The 26,902-nt window shown below is 47.4% G+C and overlaps 3 protein-coding genes and 2 long non-coding RNA genes across 5 annotated transcripts; 2 read left to right on the top strand and 3 right to left on the bottom strand.

Moving 5' to 3' along the window:
* Positions 1 to 269: 269 nt before the first annotated feature.
* On the bottom strand, positions 270 to 8,819 carry sh2b1 (SH2B adaptor protein 1). The gene is made up of 10 exons (XM_037088820.1): positions 8,630 to 8,819; positions 4,878 to 6,969; positions 4,196 to 4,297; positions 3,718 to 3,809; positions 3,359 to 3,441; positions 3,081 to 3,236; positions 2,580 to 2,791; positions 1,880 to 2,054; positions 1,037 to 1,127; positions 270 to 393 (listed from the first exon to the last, which is right to left on the bottom strand). The coding sequence occupies exons 2-10, from the start codon at positions 6,603 to 6,605 to the stop codon at positions 372 to 374; spliced, it is 2,661 nt and encodes an 886-aa protein (XP_036944715.1). The 5' UTR covers positions 6,606 to 6,969; positions 8,630 to 8,819; the 3' UTR covers positions 270 to 371.
* On the top strand, positions 8,069 to 9,364 carry LOC119013912. The gene is made up of 2 exons (XR_005072854.1): positions 8,069 to 8,311; positions 8,814 to 9,364. It is a non-coding gene; the product is annotated as an uncharacterized LOC119013912 (long non-coding RNA).
* Positions 9,365 to 10,304: 940 nt separating this feature from the next.
* tlcd3ba (TLC domain containing 3Ba) lies at positions 10,305 to 14,855 on the bottom strand. Its single transcript, XM_037088235.1, has 7 exons — positions 14,598 to 14,855; positions 13,509 to 13,592; positions 12,242 to 12,479; positions 12,050 to 12,145; positions 10,887 to 10,996; positions 10,492 to 10,715; positions 10,305 to 10,437 (listed from the first exon to the last, which is right to left on the bottom strand). Exons 1-6 carry the CDS (start codon positions 14,714 to 14,716, stop codon positions 10,499 to 10,501), a joined length of 864 nt encoding a protein of 287 aa, XP_036944130.1. The 5' UTR covers positions 14,717 to 14,855; the 3' UTR covers positions 10,305 to 10,437; positions 10,492 to 10,498.
* LOC119013577 lies at positions 13,460 to 19,403 on the top strand. The gene is made up of 2 exons (XR_005072778.1): positions 13,460 to 13,602; positions 14,642 to 19,403. It is a non-coding gene; the product is annotated as an uncharacterized LOC119013577 (long non-coding RNA).
* nlk1 (nemo-like kinase, type 1) lies at positions 15,540 to 26,023 on the bottom strand. Its single transcript, XM_037088213.1, has 11 exons — positions 25,350 to 26,023; positions 23,767 to 23,896; positions 23,634 to 23,689; positions 23,179 to 23,285; positions 22,548 to 22,633; positions 22,168 to 22,377; positions 21,842 to 21,943; positions 20,777 to 20,863; positions 20,435 to 20,633; positions 20,251 to 20,344; positions 15,540 to 19,545 (listed from the first exon to the last, which is right to left on the bottom strand). Exons 1-11 carry the CDS (start codon positions 25,655 to 25,657, stop codon positions 19,497 to 19,499), a joined length of 1,428 nt encoding a protein of 475 aa, XP_036944108.1. The 5' UTR covers positions 25,658 to 26,023; the 3' UTR covers positions 15,540 to 19,496.
* Between the last annotated feature and the right edge of the window lie 879 nt (positions 26,024 to 26,902).

Below are 26,902 nucleotides of genomic sequence, written 5' to 3'. Positions count from 1 at the left end.
CCTCCAGGCCTTCCCTTCATCAGAAGAAGGAGTACTGGTTACCGATGGCTCGGGGCGCCCACGCTCCGTCCCTCTCTTCCCCCTCCACAGCTTCAAGTTGGCGGAGAGGAGTGTCCCTGTCCCTCTCCTCCCAGTCCTCCCAGTCCTCCACTCCTCCACCGCTTCCACCTCCGCTGCCTCCACTTCCTCCCCCTCCGGCTCCTGTGGCTCCTGTCGTTGCCATTGTCACCACGGCTCCTCCTCCTCCTACTCCACCTCCACCTCCTCCTCCTGCTCCCCCTTCTCCTGCAACCTCAGTTTCATTTCCTCTCTCCTGGGGAGGAGTCGGGGGCGGCGGGCGGCCCGGCGGCAGCGGAGGAGGCTGGGGAGGGCTACGGGGTCTGCTGGTCAAGTCTGCAGGGAGGAGAAACAGACGAGAGGAAGAGAAAAGAAATAAAAGAGGGGAAATGAGAGAAAAAGTGTAAATAAAGGGAGGCAGAGAAGGAGGATGAGGAGGAAATAAGGTGAAAAGTGTGAGGAGTGAGGTGAGAGTGTAGTCAGAGGAGAGAGGGGTGAGGTGGGGGAGAAACAGAGAACATGACAGTGAGCGAACGGTTAAGTGGAACATGTCTGCGGTCATGGAGTCCATGGAGTCATGGAGGCAGTCCAAGCCCAGACACACACACACACACACACACACACACACATTAAAGAATTTAAGTAACAATAAAGTTTTATGGGTAAAACAAATGTGTTGGAGTTAAAATGTGTCTGATGTGCCTCGTTTCCTCGCTCATCTTCTATTCTCGGCGCTTCACGTCTGAGTCAAGCTCGCCCTGATTGGAGGGATGTGGAGCGATCAGATAAACACAGTCACCATCGGCGAGTTCAAAAAGCACATCGTGATGAAATAAAGAGTCTGTATGTTCATACGTCAGTCTGAATAAGCACATGAATCAAATCAAATCGACTCATTCAGCCTCTCAGTCCCACACACTCCCTCTCTCCCTCCCTCTCTCTCGCCCTCTTTCGCTCGGCCGAGTCCGGTCTCACTTACACACAGTCAGAGATGGGGGTTGATGGAGAGTCAGGATGGCGCGTGGTGATGACATCACAGACTGTAGGCCGACTGCCTGCCCTGTCTCGGCCTGCAAGGGATGAGCCAACGGATACAACAGACAACAACAGACAGGTCAGAATGGTGCAGTTACACAGTGAGTAGGTGGAGACGACTGCAGGCGACACACACACACACACACACACACACACACACACACTTTCACTTTTACTGTGAAAGTGAAATCAATCATGCTGATCTGAGGTTACATTAAGATCTGATTAGACAAAGATAAAGATGATATGATGAGAGGCAGAAGATGAGAGAAGTTGTTAACAACAAAAATACGTACAAACAGTGTGGCCACACACACACACACACACCCACACACACACACACACTCCCACACACACCTGACTGAGAGGTTCAACATCTCTGTAACAACAGACACATGAGCAGAACAGAAACATCATGGTTCTAAGTTTTCTTCAGTGTCACAGTGACCCAATGATGTCAGGTTCACTGCTAACAGCGCTGCTGTTTCACTGTGAAGCTCCTGAAATGATTTGTGGACTGCAAGACTTCACCTGACTTTCATCATCAGGAGGAGGAGATGACGACTGAATTGTTTCTTTGACACAAAACTTCGGAGGAGGTTTTCTCTTCTGCTAAAGATTTCTTATAGTCTTTTTTAACAGCAGAATGACAGACAGACAGACTACTGTCACATTAAATGGTTAAACAGTCACGTCTAACAGCGCGCTTCCTTTCCTTTCTCTGCTGCTGGGTCTGTTTCTTCTGCCTCTTCTCTTTGTGATTTTGGACGGCAGGGTTCACTCCTACCTGGCTGTCGAACAGCGGTGGCACCCACGAAGCTGATGAGCGTTACGTCTGAGGCACCCCCGGACTCCAGGGGGATCGGGTGCACCCGGAAGTGCTCCAACATGTCGAAGATGGACTGGAACCAGAGGTGCTGCACTCTGCACTGACCGTCCTCGTTCAGGGACAGACGGAGGTGCTGAGGGGAAGATTCAGAGGTCAAAGGTCAACAGAGGAAAAGTTTCCTGGTGAATTTATTTTGATAACATGTTGTTGGCTGATCGTTATGTGGTCACATCGTCTCCAACATATTTTATATCAGGGTAAATTTTATATTTTGACATTTACAGACTTTGGACTACTTTTTCACACATTTGTTGATTAATTGAAAATAGACCTGAACTACTTCTGGCATTAACAGTCCAGTGTGTAGGACTTAGTGCCATCTAGTGGTGAGAACACATACTGCAACCTACAACATACCAGCCCCCCCACCCCCCCCCTCCCCGACAGACAGAAGGAGGAGGACCTGCTCCTTCTGCAGGTAGAAAGGCTCATTCTAACATAACAAACATGCCTACAGCCTCCTTCACCGCCCTAAATCCTCCACACTGCACCTTTAAAGTGACGGGACACCCACTTATCTTAAAGGTCTCTTGTTTTGTTCTCGCGACAACAAGAAAACAAACACTCAGACACACAACGACTTCTCTCGCGGTCTCACCTTGGCCTTGCCCTGGAAGTTAAAGGTGAGGACGTACTCTCCACGCCGTGTTTCGCTCTGGCGGACCAGGAAGACGCCGTGGCTCGCCGGGCCTCCGGCCAACACTAGCTGAGCAGCTTTGAGACGGGACAGCGTCCCATGGAACCACTGACACTCACTGAGCGGATGCTCCACCGCCTCTGCAGTGGTCGTCTCCGAGAACAGGAAGGAACCTGCACAGGTGAATGTTACGTATGATATGCTAAAGTTTAAAAGAAGTCATTTTCAGTTGACTATTTACATTTTCATTGACTTAAATCCCCTACAAGGTATTTTTAACTGGTTATGAAACTGTCTCAGATAAATACTGGAGCCTCTCTGTGACCTCCACGAGTAAACAAGACCATCAGAGAGAAGATGTTCTTTCTGCCTGCTGCCTGGTCAGGAGAAGTCATAAAAATAAAACTTCAAACATTGTTTATAGCAGCTTTAAATAAAAATACATCTCTGGATCGTATTCACCTGTGGCGTCTGGCGTCTCAGCAAACGGTGTGCCGAGACTAGCTCCGCCTCCCCCGAGGATCCGGCTGTCTGGTTCGTCGAGAGGGGCTCGAGGCGGCAGCTCCGGTGGGAGAGGATCCATCAGAGGAGAGGAGCCTCCGATACCTCCGTAACACACTGAGGGAACCAGACCAGAGAGGTTTAACAGTCTCTTTACACATCACACCACATCACAACATCCAGCAGCTCATTAACAGCTCTGCAGTCCTGCTGTGAAGATCACAGAATCACAGACGCACCTTGTGAAAGACGATCGACGATCTCGGGCGTCCCACTGATGTCCAGCGGGCCTCCACACACACCTTCAGCATCCTCCTGCTCGCTGTAGACAGAAAGCAGCCACATTTATCAATCAAACTTTATTTATTATTTATCGCATCTTTAAACAAATCAAATGTTCTCTACAAGTGATTAAAGAGACTAATGCACAACGACAAAATAATAAAGACAAAGAAAAATGATAAAAACAAACAGAAATAAACAAATGTTGATAAAATAACAGAATAAAATATAGATAAAAGAGAATAAATAGTTAATAGTGTAAACACTGAAAACCATATCATTTGAAGCTGCTCCTTCACACGAGTTTATTCTCTACCTGAGACAGATGCCGTTCCTGATGTCACTCAGCCAGGCTCTCATCTGAACCGCGTCGCGGGTCTCGATCACGTACTGCGCCGAGCCCTCCAGCTGAGACGGGACGAGAGACAAACGTGAAGGTTCAGTTTTAGATCATTAAAGTAAAGCCGCCGACTCTAGTGTAGACACTGACATCCCTAACTTTATACATTACCTCGAAATATATCGAGATCTGACACCATGTTCGATACCAGAGAACAACAGACACATTAAGTTTTTTTTTAATACAATCTATATAACAAGGTTTGTGTTCTGCATCGTCAGATAAATAAACAGTCTGAGTAACAAATCACAGACGGCCTCATCCTTTCATACATTTGACATATCTGTGGTCCAAATGCTTCAAAGCGACTGCCAGTGTGGATTTCCCCTGAGAGACTAGTTGGTGGAGAGAAGACAGAGGGAGTGTGATGGAGGAGTGATGGAGGAGGGATTACCTGCAGCAGGAAGGTGTTTTCCTTGTCAGGGACCTCCAGCGCCGTGGTGCTCCTCACATCCACGATGGAGCAGCACAGGACAGTCAGCCGGGGCTTCGATGACTGAGGAGACACAGCAAGTAAAATCAATAACTGGTGTTTCTACGTTATAGTTCAGTAATCAGCTCTAAACACAAACATCTGACACATTACTCAGTCTGAATAAACCAGAGATGTAACATGTTCATCCATGAGCTTTGTTCAGACCCAGGCCAGTTGATTGCAGTCCAAATGCTAAGCTAAGCTAACCAGCTGTAACTTCACATAAGAGTGGCGTCGATCTGAACATGTAACTTTAGTGTCAAACTGCTCCTTTAAACAGACCTGCTGGGGCTGAACTGATCATTTTCATTATCATTTATCAAGATCTGACAGTTACAATACAACATCAGAACACTGTGCTTCATGCCCTTCAAAGTATCTTCAGACTTCTTATTCTACATTTGAGAGATGAAGATGAAATCTGTGAATGAGAAGCAGATTCATGCTGCTGACACTGCTGTCTGCAAACACAAGACTCTTCTCCCTCGAGCAGTTTTTGATGAAGTGGCTCCATCAGACATCTTAAAGTCCGATCATGTAACTGATTCATCAACAGTGAAATAATGCTGCAGCTCCGGCCTCTCAGGAAGGAAACACTTACTTTTGGTGGAATGAAGAATTCCAGGTAATACTCCTCTCCCCGCTCACCACCTTCTCTGTCTCTCTCTTTGAGGACCAGACGACATTTGTGCCAGCGTCCTCCTCTCCAGGGCACATTCCCTCCGCTGGCCAGAGGCTGAACGGAACCCGCCTGAGCTGCAGCTGATGAAGCCGAGGCAGCGTTGTTGTTGTCCGTAACGTGATGCAGGAGACCGAAAGAGAAGCCAGAGAAGCCGTGGCTTCCACTTAACTCGTCATTGGACGAGCTGACGCTGACCCCGCCCTCCCGCACCAGCCGGCCCACTTTCCTCGGAGGACCCATGCCGACAGCAGAAGCGCTACTTGGGGGCAGCGTGGAGGAGGCGGAGTGAGAGCCGGCGGTGGTCGGGGTGAGGACGGGAGGAGGGGATCTTGACAGCCGGAGCTTCTCCAGGCGATGGCTCCACTTCTCCTTCTCGCCTCCTTCACCGTTGCTCCGCCGCCGATCCCGGGCAGCCTCGGACAGAGACAGGGAGGTGGCGCTGCTTGAAGACGAAGGGGGCAGTGAGGAGGAGGAGGAGTGGGGAAGGGAGAGGGGCATGGACAGAGAAACAGGCATGGAGGAGGTGGGTGTGGGAGGCTGTGTCCCAGAGTTCCTCTTTGAGGATGAAACCAAGGTAGCGTCCTGCACACCCATCGTGTAGCTGTAGCTGGAGGGCAGCTGGCTCTGGGCCGAGTCACTGGAGGAGCTTCGCCAGTGCAGGATGCCCCGGACACTCCCCCGCACACTACGACCCACACTCCGCAGAGAGAAGCGCTTCTTCAGTTTGTTTTTGGAGGAGTTGGGCGTACTGTTACCTTTGGAGCCCGGCGGAGGAGTGACCGAGGAAGAGGAGGGTGGAATCTGAGGAGTGTGGGAGGGGTCCACACCGTCCACCTCTGTGGATTCTCCCTCCCGCTCTTCTGGCTCAATGTCCTCCCCCACAGACGCCACCCCTAACCAGCTGTCCTCCTCTTCCTCAACTGGTGCTTCCCCATTGCCCGGGGTGATCATGGCCCCCCTCTCCTCACGCCTCCCATTGTTCCCTCCAACTGAGGAGCAACAGGATGACGATGAAGATGGAGGCAGGACTTGGCCGTGGGCGTAAGAGTCTTGAAATCTGTCTCCGCTGCGGTTCTCCAACACCAATCGTGTCGGTGCCGGCTTGGATGCGGCCCGCGTCATGTTAGTCGGAGGACAAGGGAGGACGGCGCCCCCAGATGCCGACAGGGGTGAGACGGCTTCCTCTTCCAGGGACGTAGCATCTGACTGGGGAGCCCAGCTCACCATGTCGTCCCTCCCAGAAGCACAGCTCGGCGGGAGCGCCCCCTCCAGCTCACTCTGGAAGTGACGAACAAAACGGTCGGTGAAGCGCCGACAGAAAGCGGCGGCTGAGTCTGGGGAGTAGTGGGGGTTCTCCAGGAGAAATGCCCGGAAGTGGCGTGCAAAGTCCCCGGCTGCGACGCGGGCGTGGAGCTCACAGAATTCGGTCCAGCTCAGGCAGGGAGAGGGGGACGGCGTGGGGGTGTCTGACAGGGAGGACGGGTGAGCCTGGGGGGGAGGGCTCACCAGAGGAGGGAGAGGAGGGGGCCGGGGGGAGAGGGGCCGGACGGAGGGAGATGGAGGGGCGGGAGCGGGGGCGGGGGCGGGAGGTAAAGGGGAGGAGTTTGCCGCCCGCGGGCTGGGCGGGGTTAACAGAGAGCCGTTCATTGTGATTGACTTGATGGTCGATCAAATCACTTCAAACATACAACAGACAGCTGAAATGACGCACAGCCAACACGGCACATCGGTCTAATAAGTTACAAACAGGTGTGAAGTGAAGAGTCGAGCTCCGCCCCATCGAACAGGTAAAACCACAACGCACCACACTCGTGCAACACCAGCTCAAATATCTCCAAGGATAAAAGTTTTGCTACATTATTTTGTGAAATTAAATATCTTAACGTTTCAACAAGAAGAAATGGGGTTCAGACAGCCAGTGAACAGAAGGATGGAGGTCAGATGTGTGCGATTCACGAGGTTGGCCTCTTCTTCACCGTCTGTCAGACGTCCAGAGGAAAGTGGCCTCATCCTGCAAAGACAGAGACAAACTGTGAAACAGCAAATAACCTTAAAGGTCTCAGAAGTCAAACTACTAGTTCAGTCAGTGAATCTACTGACCAGAGTTCACTGAAAAAATATGTATGTTTTTGCCAAAAATGTCAACACAGTCTTCTAAATGTGCAGCAGGAGTTTATCTCCTATAAGTCTAGAAAAATACAAATACACAGCGTGGAGGGAGCATCGAGGACATGACGGTGTATAGTTCAACAAATAAAGGTAAAGCAGGGAGCATATTTATCAAACGCAGGATTTTAATATCAGGTCTGGTTTGTGATGGAAGCCAAAGCAGCTGGACCAAATGAAGACTCCTCAGTGTGGTCAAGGCCAATGTGGACGTTAAGAAAGTATGTTTAATGATTTCAGCATCTGTAACAGACACAAAATACTCTGAGAATCTGTGCATCCATCATAACTGTCCTTTACCTGACTGACCAAAAAATAACTTATCAGTTGAGAATGAGGACGAATGACACAAAGCACATTTACTCAAGTATCAGAGAACGATATTGTGATTCTAACGATGCAGCAACCCGATGGTACATAAACAAAGTCATTAAATAAAGTAAACTTTGACTCTATCAGATTAAAAATACACTTATATCCTTCAAATATCATGCATCAATAATCCTTGTCCAGTCATCTCATGTATGGCTCCACAACCCGTCTGTTCCTCCTTTTTCTTTGGTATGGCACAACTGAATCAATCTCAATCATTATCAGACATCAACAGCGCCTGTTCTGCTTCATCATGAGGACTTTTACTTTGAGTACTTTCAGCATTACTATCTCTAAAAAAGAGAGTTTTCATATCACACAATATAAACGCTGATACTGATGTGAGAGGATAATACTGGCTAACTGATATATATCTTTTGGCTCTACTTGTAATAATATTTAGTTTAGTACTTTCTACTCTATTACTTTTAAATGATCTGAATACTTCCTAGACACATTCATTGACCTCCACACAGACCTGCATTTTCACTTTTTGTATTTGAGAGGATGAAACTGTGAACATGCAGCTGACCTCATGTTTTCTTCACTGATTACTGCTGCTTGATGTCTGACTGCTGTTATTAGTAATTAGTTATAAACCATTAAATGTGTGTGCTGTCTGTGGTCATTAATGAGGCGTGTGAGCAGCCTGTCCCCTCTGTCGTTACATGTCACACAAATGCACCAACATCTGGTGAAAATGACAGGCAGCCCTGCAGATAAATGATGCTAACTACTGCATAATGTGGCTAAAGCATCGTTAAGATGAATATATCACCTCGCTAGCTCAGCTAGCATGAACTAGCAAGCAATCTGTGAGTCTTGCTCATTCAGCTTTCTTTAAAGACGTGTAACGTTCGCTAGCTAACAATAGCTACCTCACGTCCACTTGCTTACGGAACTGCTAATAATTAGCATCTTTATTTGTAAATGTTGTCTGAATGTAGCTCGTTCCGTGGTGACTACTGTACCCTGTCGCTGAGATGAACACATTGAATCATCCAACAGCAGCTATCACGAAAGATTCTTGCGAGCTAAGATAGCTGTAACCGTTAGCCAGCTAGCTAGCTATTAATAAACCAGCTAGCTAGCTATCAATATTGCTTCACCACAGTGTTGTGTGTTTCCTCTACCTGTTTATCACAGTCCAATGTTTTCATCCGTGTCTTTTGGTGGAACTAGCGCACAATTCACCATTCGTTCAGTCTACATAACGGAATAATCATTATCGTAAAGGTTGTTGTTGTTGCTAAATATGAATATTGCTATGCCTTGCCTGGACCCGTTCTTCTCGCTCTGCTGTGGTTCTCGCGATAGTTGGAGGCTCCGTGTTGGGTCCTGACAGCCGCCGTTAACAAACCGCTGGATTCACGTCCCAGAACTGTGACGGTGGACACGGGAACGGACCGGAGACGGACCGGAGACACCAGAGAAGCAGACCGACACCTTCCACTCGGACCTGTGGCTCACCCGGTCCACACGGTGCCTGACTGACCCGGTGCTGGTGGATCACACAGAGCCTGATCCGTCCTGAGGGTCCCGCATCATCACTGCCGGTCACTGATGACAGAGTCCATCTTCTGTCCTGTCATCGATCCGTCTCGTGCATCACGTCTGAGCCTGATGCATCATGGGGCTGATTGATGGCAGTGTTACCTCTGAGTGCCGGAAAGTATCCGAGTACATTTACTCGCGTACATACACTGATTCAGGTTAAAGCTTCTATGGATGAATGTCTACAGAACATCTGGAGGAGCAGAACCACCCGAACCGAACAGCCATGACTGGTTAAATACATTAATTAATCCATATGCCATTAAATGTGTTAGAAATAATAATAAAAAAGAATAAATACAGACATTAACTCATTTAAAATATCTGTGACATTCATTTCATACATTAATAAATGGCTCATTTCTATTTCTGATGCATTAAATATCGTATTTGTTTATTTATTGAGATCTTTATTTGATTTTGGCAGTTTCAGTCCTCCATAACCAGGAAGAGACGAACAGCTGGAGAGTAACTGACTCAAGCTGTCACAGGAAAAGTAGTCGAGTACAGATTACATGTCTCTGAGGTGTAGTGGAGTACAGATTACAGATTACATGTCTCTGAGGTGTAGTGGAGAACAGATTACAGATTACATGTCTCTGAGGTGTAGTGGAGTACAGATTACAGATTACATGTCTCTGAGGTGTAGTGGAGAACAGATTACAGATTACATGTCTCTGAGGTGTAGTGGAGAACAGATTACAGATTACAGATTACATGTCTCTGAGGTGTAGTGGAGAACAGATTACAGATTACATGTCTCTGAGGTGTAGTGGAGTACAGATTACATGTCTCTGAGGTGTAGTGGAGAACAGATTACAGATTACATGTCTCTGAGGTGTAGTGGAGAACAGATTACAGATTACATGTCTCTGAGGTGTAGTGGAGAACAGATTACAGATTACATGTCTCTGAGGTGTAGTGGAGAACAGATTACAGATTACATGTCTCTGAGGTGTAGTGGAGAACAGATTACAGATTACATGTCTCTGAGGTGTAGTGGAGAACAGATTACAGATTACAGATTACATGACTTTAATGAGTCATCACAGCGACACATGAGCAACCCGTCTTCTCTCCTGGACTCGCCTCATCAGCTTGTCCAGAACAAAACGACTCAGCTCGGTTTGATGCCAGATTCTGCCGTCCTGAACAAACATGATGTCACATCCTGCTTCAGGTGAGAAGATTGTTCTTTATTGATCTCATTGATCAGAAACAGTTTCTGTTCTGTGGTCACAGTTCTGAGGAGAGATCTGCTCTCACATTCATTCATCTCTTCTTCTTCTTCCTGTCAGTCTGCAGCCTCTCATCTCCTGAACGTCCTCTACCTGCTGGCTCACTTCCTGTCCTCACATCATTCTTCTTCTTCTTCTTCTTCTTCTTCTTCTTCTTCTTCTTCTTCTTCTTCTTCTTCTTCTTCTTCTTCTTCTTCTTCTTCGTCGTCGTCAGTGTCCGTCTTTCTGTCCGTCCTCCTGATGAGGCGTGCAGCCGTTGCTGGACGTCAGACACGGTGAGGCTGAGCGTGGTGCTGCGAGCTGCCTCAGAGCTCCTCTGCAGATCAGAGTGAACCAGTAGAGCTGCAGGGGCCACAGCAGCCCGGCCCCCAGGTTCACCTGCCACGGGGCCACCAGGGGGACCTGATACACGGGGATGGAGGCGTACCTGCAACACAGAGCTGATGTCAGAGACGTTCATACAGGTGAGCGATCCTGATGTTCTCAGCTTCATTAGTGGCTCGTTACAAACGGAGGAACATGTTTATTGTATTATATAGTCGAGTAAATGTACTTAGTTACTTTCCACCACTGTAACAGTCGCGGTGGGTTCAGTTACCTGCTGTAGGCGAAGTACAGGTACGGGAAGAGTAACACCCTGCAGCTGAAGAAGGTGAGCAGCAGGAGGACGCCGTTCAGCCTGTGCAGCAGAGTGTGCTGCTGCTTATACTGAAACACAGAGGAGGAGCAGGAGGAGGAGGAGCAGGAGGAGCAGGAGCAGGAGGAGGAGGGGCAGCAGGAGGAGGAGGGGCAGCAGGAGCAGGAGGAGGAGGAGCAGGAGGAGGAGGAGGAGGGGCAGGAGGAGCAGGAGGAGGGGCAGCAGGAGCAGGAGGAGGAGGAGGAGGAGGAGGAGGAGGAGGGGCAGCAGGAGGAGGAGGAGGAGGAGGAGGAGGAGGAGGAGGGGCAGCAGGAGGAGGGGCAGCAGGAGCAGGAGGAGGAGGAGCAGGAGGAGGAGGAGGGGCAGCAGGAGCAGGAGGAGGAGGAGGAGCAGGAGGAGGAGGAGGGGCAGGAGGAGGAGGGGCAGCAGGAGCAGGAGGAGGAGGAGCAGGAGGAGGAGGAGGGGCAGCAGGAGCAGGAGGAGGAGGAGGAGGAGGAGGAGGGGCAGGAGGAGCAGGAGGAGGGGCAGCAGGAGCAGGAGGAGGAGGAGGAGGAGGAGGAGGAGGAGGCGGGGCTGGAGGAGGAGGGGCAGCAGGAGCAGGAGGAGGAGGAGCAGGAGGAGGAGGAGGGGCAGCAGGAGCAGGAGGAGGAGGAGGAGCAGGAGGAGGAGGAGCAGGAGGAGGAGGAGGAGATGGAGGAGGAGGAGCAGGAGGAGGAGGAGGAGCAGGAGGAGGAGGAGGAGGAGGGGCAGCAGGAGGAGGAGGAGGAGGAGCAGGAGGAGGGGCAGCAGGAGCAGGAGGAGGAGGAGCAGGAGGAGGAGGAGCAGGAGGAGGGGCAGCAGGAGCAGGAGGAGGAGCAGGAGGAGCAGCAGGAGGTAGAGAGAGTGAACACAACAGTACGTTGGCTGTTCACTGATTCAAAGTTTAATTTCAGTTTTTCTGAAGATCACAAGTTGATTTCTTCTCTTTTTCTGTAAAAGAGACAAAATGTTCTGATGATAAAAGTTTTATCTTCTTATTTAAAGTAACAAACACGTTTTCTCGTCACTAATGAATCAGGAGAAAACAAACTTGTGACCTTCAGAAAACAGATCAGAGTGTTTTCAGTCTGTTTTCAGCTCGTTACCCGGATCAGGACTTTCCCCAGACAGACGGACGGCGTGCTGAGCTCCGCCAGAAACAGAACGCCCTGAAAGAAATCACCTTGACCCCGCCTCCAGAGCTGAGACACACACACACACACACACACACACACATTAACATCTGTTGACCAACGGTGAAGCTACATGTGTAAAATCATCGCTGTCGTCGTGGTTACCAGTGAGGTGGGGAAGCAGAAGGCCACCATGAAGACGTGATGCAGCACCATGAGCGTCTCTCTGCGCAGGTAACCAATCACAGCAGCTCCCATCGACTTGACCCCGCCTCCCCTTTCCCCCTCCTCCTCCTCGTGACCTTTGACCTGCATCTTGTGCCAGTAGCACAGGAACATGGCGTAGATGTCGTAGGCGAAGTAAGGCGTGGCGAACAGGATGTAGGCCTCTGTCAGCCAATGTCTGAGGAGGAAACAGGAAGTGAGACACACGGACAGTCACCTGTAATCATGTCATGGTTAAATCTGATTGGTTATCATATTTTCCTCTTCCTCACGTTTGAACACTTTACACCTGTTAATGTTTGTGCTGTGTTTGGTTCCATGTTGCTGTTCTCAGTGTGAGACGAGTGTTTCGGACTCGTGTTCTGACCGGACTGCAGCTGCTCTCACACTCTGATTTGATAAACAAATGCAGCTCCTCTCCACTTTGACTGGGAAATGACAGAGCTGCCAGAGGAACCCTGAACCCCCCCGCCTGGTCCTCCTCTTCATCGTTTTGTTTCCCATCATCCTCAGCGTGGAGGATTAGTGAACTCTGGGACCGACGGTGGGACTGAAATAGCTCTGCTGCCGCTCAGCTCAGGAGATGAATTAGCCTCAGATTGTTAATTAGATTACAGACTCTGAGGTTCTGCTCATACACACATTCATGAGTCAGTGCTGACGTGATTATCTGTGAGCAGGAGTCCAAACTCACTCCAAGTTCCACCGACGATAATGTCTTAATGTCACTTCAACCCAGAACAAATCAACAGAAACACTTTCAAAGTATAAATGACTGAAAATACAAAGGGAGTTTTGAATGAGGACTGACTGACAGTTTGGAGAACAACTTAAAAAAAAAGTTCTCATCATGTTCAGACTGAAAACAAGAACACCTCCGTCCGCCTCTAAATACTGTCCCACTTCCTGTTTACAGGTCGTTGGTTCCTATCTGCAAAAAACACCTCACATATAAATCATGTCACTCAGGAACTTGGGGGCAATTTTCAGAGGCGGATTAATCTACATCTGATGCTCTAGTGAGAGTTTGTGGCAGCAAGATGGTGTGTGTGTGTGTGTGTGTGTGTGTGTGTGTGTGTGTGTGTGTGTGTGTGTGTGTGTGATGTTTAGATTCTGCTTCACACACTCCAGCAGAGGGTGAAGAAGTTAAAGGAACAGTAATGATGAAGATGAAGGGCGGATGAGATGAAGATGAAGGTCACCTCACCTGTCCTCCATGACGTCCCTGCAGGACGAGGCGATGATGCAGCCGGCTGACGAGGCCATGAGGGCCTGGACGGACGACACCAGACTGAGAGGAGGTAAAAAAAAAACAATGTTTAAATCTCATCACGTCTGCTCTGAAGACAAGTTTCCACACATATGATTCAATATATTATGTTGATTATATCTCCCAAGATGCACTGCACCGCCATGAACAGAGTCAACACAGTTAAAACACCTTCAGGTTTAATTTCAGGAAGAGAAGTTTCAGTTCAGCAACAACAACAGGGAGGAGGAGGAGAACTGTGTCTCAGTATCTGATTTTAAATGTACTGGAATAAAGTATTTACTTTAAATAAAGTATCTACTTATTCTGTTTTCTGTGGTTCAGCTGATCATCAGATCTGATCTGAAAAGTAACTACAGTAATGTCAAATATTAAGGTCCTTTACAAAAGTAATGAAGTGAATGTAGTGGAGTAGAAGTATGAAGTAAGTACAAGTTAAGAGTTACATTCCATCACTGCAAACTGAAATAAAACAAAATCATGTTTCTGTGTTAGTGTCAAAACCATTCTGACTTTTTATTAATAAACTGTAAAGAGACCAGGATCAGTACTGTGATCAATACTGTGATCAATACTGTGATCAACACTGTGATCAATACTGTGATCAACACTGTGATCAACACTGTGATCAACACTGTGATCAATACTGTGATCAACACTGTGATCAACACTGTGATCAACACTGTGATCAACACTGTGATCAATACTGTGATCAACACTGTGATCAACACTGTGATCAATACTGTGATCAACACTGTGATCAATACTGTGATCAACACTGTGATCAACACTGTGATCAATACTGTGATCAACACTGTGATCAACACTGTGATCAACACTGTTCAATACCAGTAACATGTTGTTGAATCATGTTTAATCCGGAGGCTCACAGACACAAACATTAAGTTTAGCTTTAATTTATAGAGTTTAGTTTTTTAATGAATTTAAGTCAATGTGTGTGTGTGTGTGTGTGTGTGTGTGTGTGTGTGTGTGTGTGTGTGTGTGTGTGTGTGTGTGTGCTCTTACCGTGTGGACACGATGGCGGCGTCCCCTTCGCTCCATCCCATCAGGCGTTTCAGAGTCTGTTTGGACAGAACGAACAGTCCGGGGAAGAAGACGGATCCGGCCGCCACCAGGGCCAACATGGCTCCTGCCTCCACCTGAGAGTGTGTGTGTGTGTGCACGCGTGTCTTTAAAGTGTGTGTGTGTGTGTGTGTGTCTCTGGATGTGCTGCCAGTGTAAAATGAGGACAGGTTTCTAGGAGCTCAGAGAGGAGGATCAGGGGGGAGGAGCCTCCTGCTGCCACCTGCCACCACACCAGGAAGTACTTAAGTAAAAGTACTCTATTACAAGTGAAGATCTTAATCAGGTAAACACACAGGAGTCATTAGAAAATGTACTTAAAGTATCATTATTGTGTTTACTGTTTACTCCACTACAGTTATCTGATACTGAGTTACATTCAAAAGTACAAAACAAGAACATGTTGCTGAAGTTTAAACCTGTTTGTCTCATCTGAAGTGCAGAAGTTGAGTAAATGTACTTAGTTACATTCCATCACTAGGATCAGATGTCATTTTACTGCACAACCAGCACTTTTACTACCGATACTCCAAGTACATTTTATACTTTAGACTTATATTTATACTTTTATACTATTTATACTTTTATTTATACTTTATATTTAAAGTAATAACACTTCTGTACATTTACTTGTAATAGATTACTTTTACATTATATTTGCAAGTCTTAAAGACTTTGAGTACTATTCAAATGAGCAACTTTCACTTTTACTGATGTTATATCGCAACACAATACCTACATATACACATATATTTATATATAGTGTCAGAAGTACAAGTATCGCTCCATTCAAATGATTCTCACTCTGAACCTTCTTGACCCTCAGGTGAGCCCGTAGATTTCAGGTGACGCAGGTGAGAAAAGAAGCGACCTGTATGTTTTCTCCAGTGTCCATTTATTTATTTATCATTCACTACTTTAAGTCTAAACATTTTTTTTTTTAAGAAATTCAAGTATTTGTCGGGAACACAAGTCAAAAAACAAACAAAAACCTTTTTGCTAAAACGAAGACAAAACATCTGTTTAAAACATCAGTTTCATATTTAGAATAATAAAAACATCAAGTTTCTTTTCATAGAAGAAAAACAAGTCTAATCTCTACAGATGACCAGCCGTCCGTCCGTCCGTCCGTCCGTCCGCTCTGCTTCCCTTCCACGTCTGCCAGCTGAAGACTGAACAGACGAGAGCTGAAACACTCGTCAGCTGATCTCGGATCAGTGTGCAGGGAGGGAAACGACCACTCAGGTCATCTAGTTTTAAAAAAAAAAACCTGCTCCTCACCTGGAAGGATCTCTACCAACACAACAACGCAAGAGAAAGAAAAGAAAAGAAAAAGTCCAAGAGGGAAAAGTTTTGATTCATTGTTCCCTAAATCTTCACATTTATACTCCAAATGTTCCTGAAAATGACCTCCAACGAATCAGCTTCTTTTTAACATGTTTTCACCATTTTCAGTTAATTTAAATGTCGAAGACTCGAACGACATCATCCGGAAGTCATCTGCTCATTTAAACTGCAAATATGAACGCTGCAGGTTCATATTTTACATCCTGACATTGGATGTGTGATGAAGAACAGGAAGGAGAACTGAAGTGTGAATTCTTGGGAACTAATTGTAAAAAAAGCAGGAAATTAAGCAGTAATTTGAGGGAACTTGTTATAAACAATTGGAGGAAATTTACCTGTAGTTTAAGGGAACTAATTCAAGGATATGAGAAACTTTTGAGGGAACTAATCAATTCTTGGGGGAGGAATTGAGATTTGAGGGAACCAATTCTAAAAAATTGAGGAAATTAATTTGTAGTTTGAGGGAACTAGACAAAAGACACTGGAGGGAATTAATTTATAGTCTGAGGGAACTAATTCAGCAATATGACGAAATTATAGGGTAATTTGAGGGAAATTAATCTATTAAGACAAATTATGCCAATAATTCTACACCAGTCAGTTTATTTCAGGTCGTAACGTTTCAGTCATGAAGACGATCTCAGTTTTAAGGGAACAATCATCAAAACGTTCTCTTGGCCTTTTGTAAAAGTCTAATCAGATCACAACAAACAAAAACAAAAGCTTCTAATAAAAATCACTTCCTAAAGATGAATTAAATAAAAATTACCACAAAATGTACGTTTGCGTCGTCGTCGACAAACTCAACCATTGCACAGCATTCAAACCCCGACGCTCCCCGGGTCATAAATATACACATGCAGATATACAAGTCAGGGAACGCGGCGGCCTCGTGACCAACAGAGACTCGCTGGGTGTTCCTGGAGAAGAGGAGCTGAGGTTTCAGGAAACTGTCAGGGGCCAACGAGGACGCTCAGGGGCCCCGCGGCTCAGGGGCCCCACAGCTCAGGGGCCCCGCCTGCTGGAGGTTCAGGGCGTGTACAAAAACAAAACAAAACAAAACCTTTCAAACACACGATCCAGGAAGTGAGGACCTGAACCAGGAGCCGAAGCTCCTTCAGTGTGTTCTCAAGAAAAAGAACCAAACGTGGATTTAAAAAGCAGAATCGTTAGCGTGTGACGAGACAAACTGCTGCCATGTTTGAATGTTGAGGTGAAAAGAGTCGACCCTCATCGAGAAAAAAGTTCCTGAGATCCTAAAAAAAAAAAAAAAGGTTCCTGCAGTCAAACAGGGTCCAAATGTCTCAGAAACCAGAGGATGGTTCTGATGGATCTGCATGTTTGTCACAGAGCAGCAACTTCACTTCACAACACAAACCTGCACCGACGGAAACGTTCTGCTGACACGTCGTTTCCATTCGACCTTCCACTCTGTGATTAACGTCCATCGTTTGTCTCAAGTGTTGTTTTGTTCACAAACTGAAAATTACAGAAATAAAGTCAGAATTTGTGAAAGAAGTCAGATCTTCTGTCTCCAAATTGTTCTGACGACTAGACTAGATTTCAGATCGCAGCTTTGAGGAAAATTAAAATCTGAGCCAGAATTTCCATATTAGACAAATTAGTCAAAGAGTCTTTGAATGCAACACAGTAGACAGGACAGACTGATGCGCGTCTGTGCAGGTTTATTGTTCCTGAACTCAGACAAGCAGCTTGAAAATCAAACTTCCAGGCTGATTCAGGAAACTGACGGAAGTCAAATCGACACGATTTAAAGGGTTAAACATGCAAAACCACCAGCCAATCAAATTCAACCAATCAGAGGTCACTGCGTCACCTGTGTGAGGACATTAAAACACAATGCATCAGTTTGTCGTCACAGAACAGAGAATCTCTAGATCACACCGCGACAGAACCGACACTTCTGATCATCCGATCCAGGATCAATACTGGAGCATCCTCGTGTAGCTTTGTACAATTCATAGTCTGTTAGAACGGGACACCTGAGCCTGAAACTAAACACAGGAACTAAAACAACACACCGGAGAACAGAAACAAAAACAGCAGCATTTCACCGACAACATCTCAGAACCTCTCGCTGATTCTGAGCGGCGGGTCGAGACGAGGAGCGAGCACGAGGTAAAACAACCATCTGGAGGAATGACGACAGAGTTGTGACGGGAGGGTGACAGATATGCAAACATCAGTGCTGCTTTCTTCTTGATTTTTTTTTTGTCTTTCCAGGGTTTGAGGTAACCGAGACGGCCGCAGACCTGCAGAGGAGTCGCTCCAAAACTAAAAAGGGTGGAGACACGCGCTCTTCAACAAACACGCAATAAATTAAGAAATAAAAAAAGAAACCATCAGCGCCGTCGTGTCTCTCTCCGCTGGCGGGACTAAAAGGTGGAGGCTGAGGAGGAGACGCTCCGTCCACACGGTGTTCAGACGAGACACGATGAGACGGGACGGACAAGAACCGCCAAAAGTTTTAGTTTTGGCATCTTCCCGTCAAATTAAAACACTTAAAAGTCACAATTTCCTGTCATATTTTTCTAAATAAAACCACACAGACTTGCGGGGGAATGACTTCCTGTTGTTAAAGACAGTAGAGACGACAGATGGCGATGAAGAAACAAACTAAGCTGAGAGAGAGTGTGTGTGTGTGTGTGTGTGTGTGTGTGTGTGTGTGTGTGTGTGTGTGTGTGTGTTTGTGTGTGGAGACCTGTGGTTAAAACTTGCTACATCTGTTAGATTGCATTATTATTATTATTATTATTATTATTATTATCGCCGCGTCGACGCACGCAGACGCCGTGCGATGACAGGAAACACAGTGAGTGAGTGATGCGTTCAAATGCAGTTTGGAAAAAGAAGGAGAAAGTTGGAGGTGTTGGCGGTTAATGATGTCGTGTTGTTTGGCGGGTTATCACGTCTGGGAGCTTCGACACACACCGATGTGACGCGTCGTCCTACAGCAGAAGTCTGATGTCAGCGTGTTTATCGCTTGTTTAAATTAAACCGTATTGCACAGGCTGGAATGACTTCAAAACTCAACTAAGCAACAATCTACCAAACAATTAAAACCATTATTTCTCTACTAACATAGATGGAAAAACCCAATCTAGTACCGAGTTCAGTTCTTTTCCTCTTTCTTCAGCAGCATCTTCTTTTTTTTGTTTTTTTTTGTTTTTTAAATTCAGCACCGAAAACGCCTCGAGCGTCAGCCGTTTGGGTCGTTTCGAAAAGGAAAGCAGTCGTTCTCAGATTCTGGAAACTTTGTGGGAGGAGATAACGGGGGAGGATGTTCAGGAGGAGAGGGAGTTTCTCTCTCTGGTGGTCGGATGAGTCGTTTTCTCTCCGCGTCCTCCAGAAGAAGAGAGACAAAAAGAAAAAAAAAAAAAAGAAGAGACCCAAACTCTTCGGTGTTTTCAGATGTTGCGGCTGATGAAATCCTCTCTGACTGCCGTCGCTCCTCGAGAGGAAGAGGAGGAGCGTTCATCTCTCTTCCTTCCTGGACACCTTGGACGAGTGCCACGCCGTCGACCTGAACACACAGACGGGAAATAAAACAATCAGCCATCAGTTTAAAACAAAGTCGTTCATTCGGATCACAACGTGTTCTGATACAGTTTTGTTTTATCTGCTAGAATTTATCAGCCAACAAGTGATGCAAATTCTTCCGTCACTGATGTATACTGAGCATCTCTAGAAAACAGCCATCAGTATATTTCCTTTCTTCACATCTTGTGAGTTTATGTTGAACCTGCAGGCTGTCAGACCATCACAGACAGGACGGGCCGGGCTAACTGGTTAGCATGCTAACTTCAGCAGACATCAACACTGTTGTTTCTTCACTTCCTTCATAGTGTTTGTATTGTTTTAAACTACAGTTCTGGATACATCTGAACATAATGTTCACAACACGTGAATTTATCATTGTTGGACATGATTCACAGGCACCAGTGGAAATAAATCTCTAACACTTGATGGATAAACTACTTCTAAGTTTTGTATCCAACATCAGAAACAGGAGGAAAAAGTCCAGAACCATCTGAAATCCATTTTAAAGACACGAGCTGAAGGTCGACTTCACTCTGAACTCGTGCTGCATGTTCTCTGATGTCACAGCGGAGAGTTAATTAATCTGATTCATCTCAGGGGAAAGCTAACAGCTAACAGCTAACAGCTAACAGCAGACGGGCTGAATCAGAAACCTAATCCTTCATGACGAGCTCCTCCTCTTCCTCACCTGATGAAGGTCTTGAAGGCAGCACTCTGAGGGTTGATGCACAGCGGCACTCGTTTGCCCTGCTGGTGCTCCGTGATGAAGCGATGGATTAACTCTGCGTGGGGACAGAACAGCAGGATTTAATCACAGTGTCACAGAACGAGGGTGAAGCGCTGGTGACGGGACAGGAAGTGACTTGTCGTACCTTTTCCCTGCCACACGGACAGCAAGCTGTTCTCGTAGCTGTGGCTGAACGGACGCTCGGCGACCGGCTCGAAGTCCCGGGTGTAAACTCGGCCGCTGGGAACGGAGTAGCAGCACTGACACATGCAGGTGTGGTAACGCAGGCGACCTTCGTCCAGGTACGGGTGGGACAGAGCGTCGCTGCCGGAGATCCGTTTAGCCTGGAGACGAATGCGGACAGGCGGGTTGAGACGAGGTGAAAACATCCAGAAACTTTGTGAGAACTTTTATTTTGTCAGCTGAAGACTTTCAGCACAAACATTAAACATGAAACAGTGTGAAGAGTCAAAGCGTCTGAACTCACCGGATCAAAGACCAACATCCGACAGAGCAGGTGCACCGCCTCGTGTGTGGCGCCGTCCGACAGCATGTAGAGCACCGACAGCGACGGCTGCACAACAAACACATTCTTCATCAGACACGTCACAAAACTCTGCGTCCGCATTAATACAACACAGCCGAGACTCTCAGGGACGGACGAAGATCCTGACAGATGGACAATAACCTCAGATAACAGAGATGTGATGTGCAGTAGAACTGAAGCCACTGATCGACTGGTTCGCTCTCTAACGTGTCAGAAAATGTCCGTCAGTGTTTTGTGTTCAGTTTTCTGTCACAGAGGAAAGAAAACAGAAAACATTCAGATGTAAGAAGCTGACTGAGACTCGGACGGGTTACTGCCCCCTGGTGGCAGAAGATCAACGAGGCAGCTTTAAGTGTCGATCATCTGTTTTCAGGTCTTTAGATGAAGCCCCGCCCCTTCCTGTTCACCACATGGATCTCATTGGTCAAATCAAAGAGATGATAAAGTACTGATCCGGTCTGAACTGAGTCAGAATCTCACACATGATGTTTGTCAGTTTGTAGAAGTTTTGTGTTAAAGCTCAGTGAACTACATCGTCTCATCAACACGGCACCAGAACCAACATGGAGCCAACTGGGTCAGAGAAGGTTCTGGTTCAGATCTGTGAGCTGCTGATATCCAGGCGCAGTTCTACAGTGTTGAAGGAGACGACGTCACTGACGGCTCTGTCGCTATCTGCGGCTTCGTCAAGAGAAATGATTCAACTCTTTATTTTCAGAGCAACAAACTGGAGATAAGTGAGATTAAAACAGTTTGAGGATCCAGCTGTTGGTTCTGATCCGTCTTTAATCAACCTCTCATCTCGTTTTCTTCTCTCATTAATTAAACAAACACTCAGAACTGCCTCCGACTCCTCGCACCGGTATTTTTATCTTTAATTACTCACAAATGTTAGAAGCTAAAACAACAAAGTTTCTGCACATTGAAGTGTTTCTGTTGATGGTGCCGGTGCCGGTGCCGGAGGCGGGCTCGGACTCGGCGTGAGCCGACCACACAGTCACGTACCGGTTTGTGCGGCCCCCTCAGGATGTGGGCTCTGGCTCCTTCACAGGCCGACGCCAGGGCCGACAGAGGAGGCGTTCCCAGCAGGTCTGTGATCAGATCCAGCTGGAGCAGAACAGACGGTTCCGAGACAAGTAATCAGATTACACTTTACTCAAGTACAAATAATCTTAACCACTAAAATATTTAAATACTTTGTGGAAAAGTAAAAGAGTCAGATTATACCTAAGTTAGCAAACATAAAAGTACTGAAGTTCTCCAGAACATAATAAAACGTCCTCCCTGACCCACACGGGTCCAGGTGGATGTGGGCGGAGCTCCCGTCTCACCTGCTGGATCGGGCTCTGAGCCTGGAACAGGATGCGTCGTCCCAGCAGCTCGGCGAAGATGCAGCCCACTGACCAGACATCGATGGCCGAGCCGTAGTGCCGGCAGCCCATCAGAACCTCCGGAGCCCTGTAGTACTGCGTCACCACCTCCTGGGTCATGTGGCGCGACGGGTCGGGCTCCTCCACCCGGGCCAGCCCGAAGTCACAAATCTGACAGATGGAGATAGTTCAGGTTCAGTTTCTGCAGACTCAGATGTTCATAATGATCAGAATGTTTCATTAAGTGATATTTGGACCAGCGGCTCTGATCCAAACGTCAGACATCACATCATGTTTCAATCTCGCGCTCAGAAAACAAGCTGCTGATTTTCAAGTTTTACCTTCAGCAGACAGTTGCTGTTGACCAGCAGGTTTCCAGGTTTGATGTCTCGGTGCAGAATCCCAGCAGAGTGCAGGTACTTCAGACCTGCAGACAACAAACACACGCGTTCAATATTATCGATCAATAAAACATTCCAACCACATTCACATCTTCTGACGGACCAATCAGCACGGAGGACTGAAGCAGCAGCGTACACATCAAACAGGAAGTCGTCGTATTAAACTGTCAGCTGATCATCTCGATCAGCTGTGAAGTTAAGATGCAACTTTTTAAATTTCAGATGTAAAACTATCAAGTAGTGAGGCAGGAGAGATTAAAGACATTATGATTTCAGGGTTATATAAAGTTCTACGTCTGTCAGGACTCAATAGTTTGTCAAATTATGAGCAAGTGTCTGTTTTCATGCTGCTAAGAATCCCTGAGATATTAATCAATCAATAAAATACACTTCCTGTTGTTCTCTGTTCTCAGCGACAGCCAATCAAACCTCTCTGAGCTGACGGTCGGACAAAAACATCAATGAGACGAGTTCAGGAGGACGTCGTTAATCAGCCGAGTCATCACTAATGAAAAAAAACACCCCGAACACACACACACACACGCACGCACGCACGCACACACACACTCACCTCGGAGGATCTGGTAGAGGAAGACCTTGATGTGGTCGGTGGTGAGCGGCTGCGGAGACACGATGACTTTGTGCAGGTCGCTCTGCATCAGCTCTGTGATCACGTAGCTGTGGGAGCGTTTTGCTGTTAAGGAACACGAACAGCTCACACGCGGACGACCTCCGCCTACAGCAGCACGCCGCTCCTCCAACTCAGGTCTCGTTTTAGGTTTGTGTCAATACAACAAAGAGTATCGTGAACGTTAAATTTACACCAGCGGACTCACGTCTGTAGCGATGAGCTGGATTTAGACCTGAGCAGCTAAATTAAGAGGGTAGAAAGGAGGACGTGATAGGGACAATTAAAAGCAGAGAAACTGGGACAGAAGGTGTGAGGAAGTAAATGTATGTGATGTGGCAGCGAGCCTAAATCTGACTTCTGATCAGCTGTTATCTCACATTTAGAACAAAGGATACATTTCCTCGAAGCAGTCGATCTGCGGCGGCTGCAGGATGTCCAGCGCTGATAAAACCTGCAGGGACACAACACGGTTAGTTTCTGTAACGTCCCGCCAGCTACAACTCCTCCGGCCCTCCGTCCTGCACTTACGTTGTCGTGTTTGAAGAAGCAGAGCATCCTCAGCTCTCTGAAGACCCTCTTACAGGAGACCAGGTTCTGGAAGACATTGGGCATCTTCTTCAAAGCCACCTTCCGGCCGTCACGTGGATCTGTGACCGACCTGCGAGGACGAGAATCACAGGAAGTTCAGACGCTCGTTCAGCTAACAGACAAAGTTAACAGACGGGAACTTTTACTGAAACCTGCCAAAAGCTTTTTTCTCCTACAAACTACAGCTCAGAATTAATCAGCAGGTCGATGAGTCATCGGAGGTGTTTTCGGGGGGGGAGTACGTTTTTGGTGTTTTGCTTAAAAATTCTCAAAATAGTTGCTGATTAATGTTCAGCAGGTCGACAAACTGATTCATCGAGTCATTTCAGCTCCACTGATCAAACACAGACTTCATCTAATGCTGATCTGACTGATTACTGCGAGTTCCTCGACTAACTAATTCTGGAGAGTTCTGCTCCGTACAGCTCGTCTGCTGTGATCCAAGTCACCGGATCACAAAGTGATCTGAAAACATCCAGACCCTCGATGTCAGTCGAACTCACACTGAGCTTTTAGTTTGGTAGCTGCAGTGACGCGCAGCTCGACCTGCGGAGAGAAAATGACTCTCTTGTCTTCGTCATGACAGTAAACTGAACTGCTTTGAGTTTTGGGCTGTTGATCAGACAAACACAAGCATGTTGAGGGACATTTCTCATCATTCTTGACTTGATTTATAATCAAAACATTCATCAGCTGGTTGAGAAAATGATCAGCTGATTACTGAAGAATCAAACTGATCAGTCAGAGTCTACAGAGTATACTCAGGATCTGTATCTGTACGTCTGAGCTCACTGTTCAGAGTGTGATCATGTGTTCACGCCATCATCTTCATCAACACTCGGATAAAATCAACTGACACAGATGCTGATGAAGCTTCTCAGTCAGCCGGGTCGCAGTAACTCGGTGCTGTATCATAGGCAGCTGGACCATGTGGACCCAGACTGCTGATCCAAGAGGCTTCTTCAGGTCTGACCAACCTGAGTGGAGCTGCAGGCTTTTGAACTGTGTGTGGGAGTGTCCTTACATAATGTGGGAGTGTCCTTACAGAGACATTAAGTACATGTGTGGCTTGTTCACCCAACCAGCCTCCATGTGTGTTGCTAGCAGAGCCCAGGTGTGAATGGTGACATTCCACTGTGTAAGGACACTCCCACACAGGTGTTTAAAAGCCTTCAGGATAGTTAGACCTGAGGAAAGCTCCTGGATCGGCGGTGAAAAGAGTCCAGCTGAACACGATACAGAACTCAGAAGGTTTCAGACTTTGAGTTTGGTTGTTTTCAAGTTAATGATGTGAACGTGTTGTGATGCAGATGAAGGTGCAGACTGATTTAAAGGGAACATACAGGCAGACATGATGTTACTGTGATGAACTGGTTTAAGATGATCAGAGGAAACAAATGGCTGCCTGATCAGCACACAGCCTCTCCACAGCGCTGTGGTGTGATCAGGCCGCAGGGGTGATGGAGGCTGTGTAGGATTAAAGCATGCAGAACATCGGCACGTTCTCGATAATATATATTTACCAGACAACGCCAAATGCGCCATAACCGATGGGTCGGTCCGGCTCCATCTCTGCGGGGCTGGGCACCTCGCTGGCCGGGTTGCTGTAGGGCTGAGGCACCGCTGCTCCGCCGCCGGCGCTGCCTCCGAGAGCGGTCGGGTGACGAGGGGTTCCTGCCGGGGCAGTGGGTCCGGTCAGGCACGGCGTGGCGCTGAGGCCCGTGGAGGGGGCTCCGCAGGAGGAGTTCACACAGAAATACTTGTGGCCCAGCTCAGAGCCCGGAAACAGGTCTCCACAGACGGTCTGCCGGCCTGCGCCGTGAAATGCCATCCTCCTCTCCCAGAAACAGTCCGTGTGCGCACCGAGCTGCTGCTGCTGCGGGCTGGCTAGTCACTCATGATCCATCCGTGTCCTGTGTGCAGACAGCTCAGACTGAGCCTGATGTGTACCAGCTCAGACTGAGCCTGATGTGTTACAGCACTGATGTAAACAAGCGAGCTGATGAGCAGATAAAGACGAGCAGCAGCACGATGCTAATCCATTCAGCTAATACGGACAAAACACACGAGAAGTCCGGAGCGTGTTGGGTTAAACACAAGTAAATGCCCCGAACACGTCCCCGGATGTGTTTCACAGCCAACAGACAGATCACACACTTTCACCACAGAGATAATTTACCTTTGTTTGAGTCGAGCGGCTCTTACCTGGTTAGTGAAGCTGCTCGGTTAACTCTGCTAACACTCAGCTAGCTAACGATGCTCAGCGACGTCTCCAAAATATGAAAAAATTAAAAGTCCCACCCGATGTGAACCTCAGCCAGGCGAGCTGCAGAGTAATTCTCACCAACACGAGCATGTGCGTTCACCAAGTTGCCTCTTCGTTAAAAATGACTGATTTAAAGAAGATCCGCTGCCGTCAGCGAGCAGCTAGCTCCGCTGCTAACCAGCTGTTCCAGCTAATAGGTTAACCCGATGATGTCTGTGACCCATATAACGATCATCGCTGGGGTACGGTGACCTAGCTACATATTGCTGTAGAAATCCTTATCCTGGTGACTTAATTTAACCAGATTACAAACAGAGCTCGGTTAATCAGCGGAAGTTGGCACGAGAAAATAAAAAAAGTGCGAAAAATCCGCGTTAGATGCTCGTCGGCGGAGCTCCTGCTCCCCGGCTCCTGGAGCTAGCTGGACTGTTAGCTAGCACTGTGATGTAGCGGACCAGCTAGCGGCTGCTAGCTCCGGACTGCTCGCTAGCTGGTCATCGCGTCGTCATATCCATTGAACATACGTCCCATGAAGACAGCTTTCTGTGTTCTCTGGATGAATCTGTCTCATCCAGCAGGCCCTCGGTGTTGTTTTAAACCGGCCGGGTTTCTAGTCGCGTCTGCAGCGACAGCGGCTGCTAGCTGGTTAGCTCATGAAGTAGGAGGAGCTGGTAAAGCCGGGTGGGGGAGGGTCGCTGCGGTTCACCCCGCTGTAAACAATGCTAACGCTAACTTAGCTTCACGTAACCACCTGAGGCAATAAGAATAAAGTGCATAATCACCCAGACACCCATACAGATCATCTCCACT

Source organism: Acanthopagrus latus, chromosome 23 (genome assembly GCF_904848185.1).
Source record: "Acanthopagrus latus isolate v.2019 chromosome 23, fAcaLat1.1, whole genome shotgun sequence".
NCBI lineage: Eukaryota > Metazoa > Chordata > Actinopteri > Spariformes > Sparidae > Acanthopagrus > Acanthopagrus latus.
This window is presented reverse-complemented; position numbering and strand designations above follow the sequence as displayed.

Excerpts from the sequence above, each read along its gene's own strand:
- sh2b1 (XM_037088820.1), bottom strand. The coding sequence starts at position 6,605 with ATGAACGGCTCTCTGTTAACCCCGCCCAGCCCGCGGGCGGCAAACTCC. Across the intron at positions 3,442-3,717 it reads AGGAACGGCATCTGTCTCAG|CGAGCAGGAGGATGCTGAAG; the intron begins GTAGAGAATAAA and ends TTCTGTCTACAG. Across the intron at positions 3,237-3,358 it reads CGTCGATCGTCTTTCACAAG|TGTGTTACGGAGGTATCGGA; the intron begins GTGCGTCTGTGA and ends TGGTTCCCTCAG.
- tlcd3ba (XM_037088235.1), bottom strand. The coding sequence starts at position 14,716 with ATGTTGGCCCTGGTGGCGGCCGGATCCGTCTTCTTCCCCGGACTGTTC. Across the intron at positions 13,593-14,597 it reads GCCGCCATCGTGTCCACACG|TCTGGTGTCGTCCGTCCAGG; the intron begins GTAAGAGCACAC and ends ACCTCCTCTCAG. Across the intron at positions 10,997-12,049 it reads TGGGGAAAGTCCTGATCCGG|TATAAGCAGCAGCACACTCT; the intron begins GTAACGAGCTGA and ends TCTGTGTTTCAG.
- nlk1 (XM_037088213.1), bottom strand. The coding sequence starts at position 25,657 with ATGGCATTTCACGGCGCAGGCCGGCAGACCGTCTGTGGAGACCTGTTT. Across the intron at positions 23,897-25,349 it reads GGCGCATTTGGCGTTGTCTG|GTCGGTCACAGATCCACGTG; the intron begins GTAAATATATAT and ends TCGTCCTCGCAG. Across the intron at positions 20,634-20,776 it reads GGATGTTGGTCTTTGATCCG|GCTAAACGGATCTCCGGCAG; the intron begins GTGAGTTCAGAC and ends ATTCGTCTCCAG.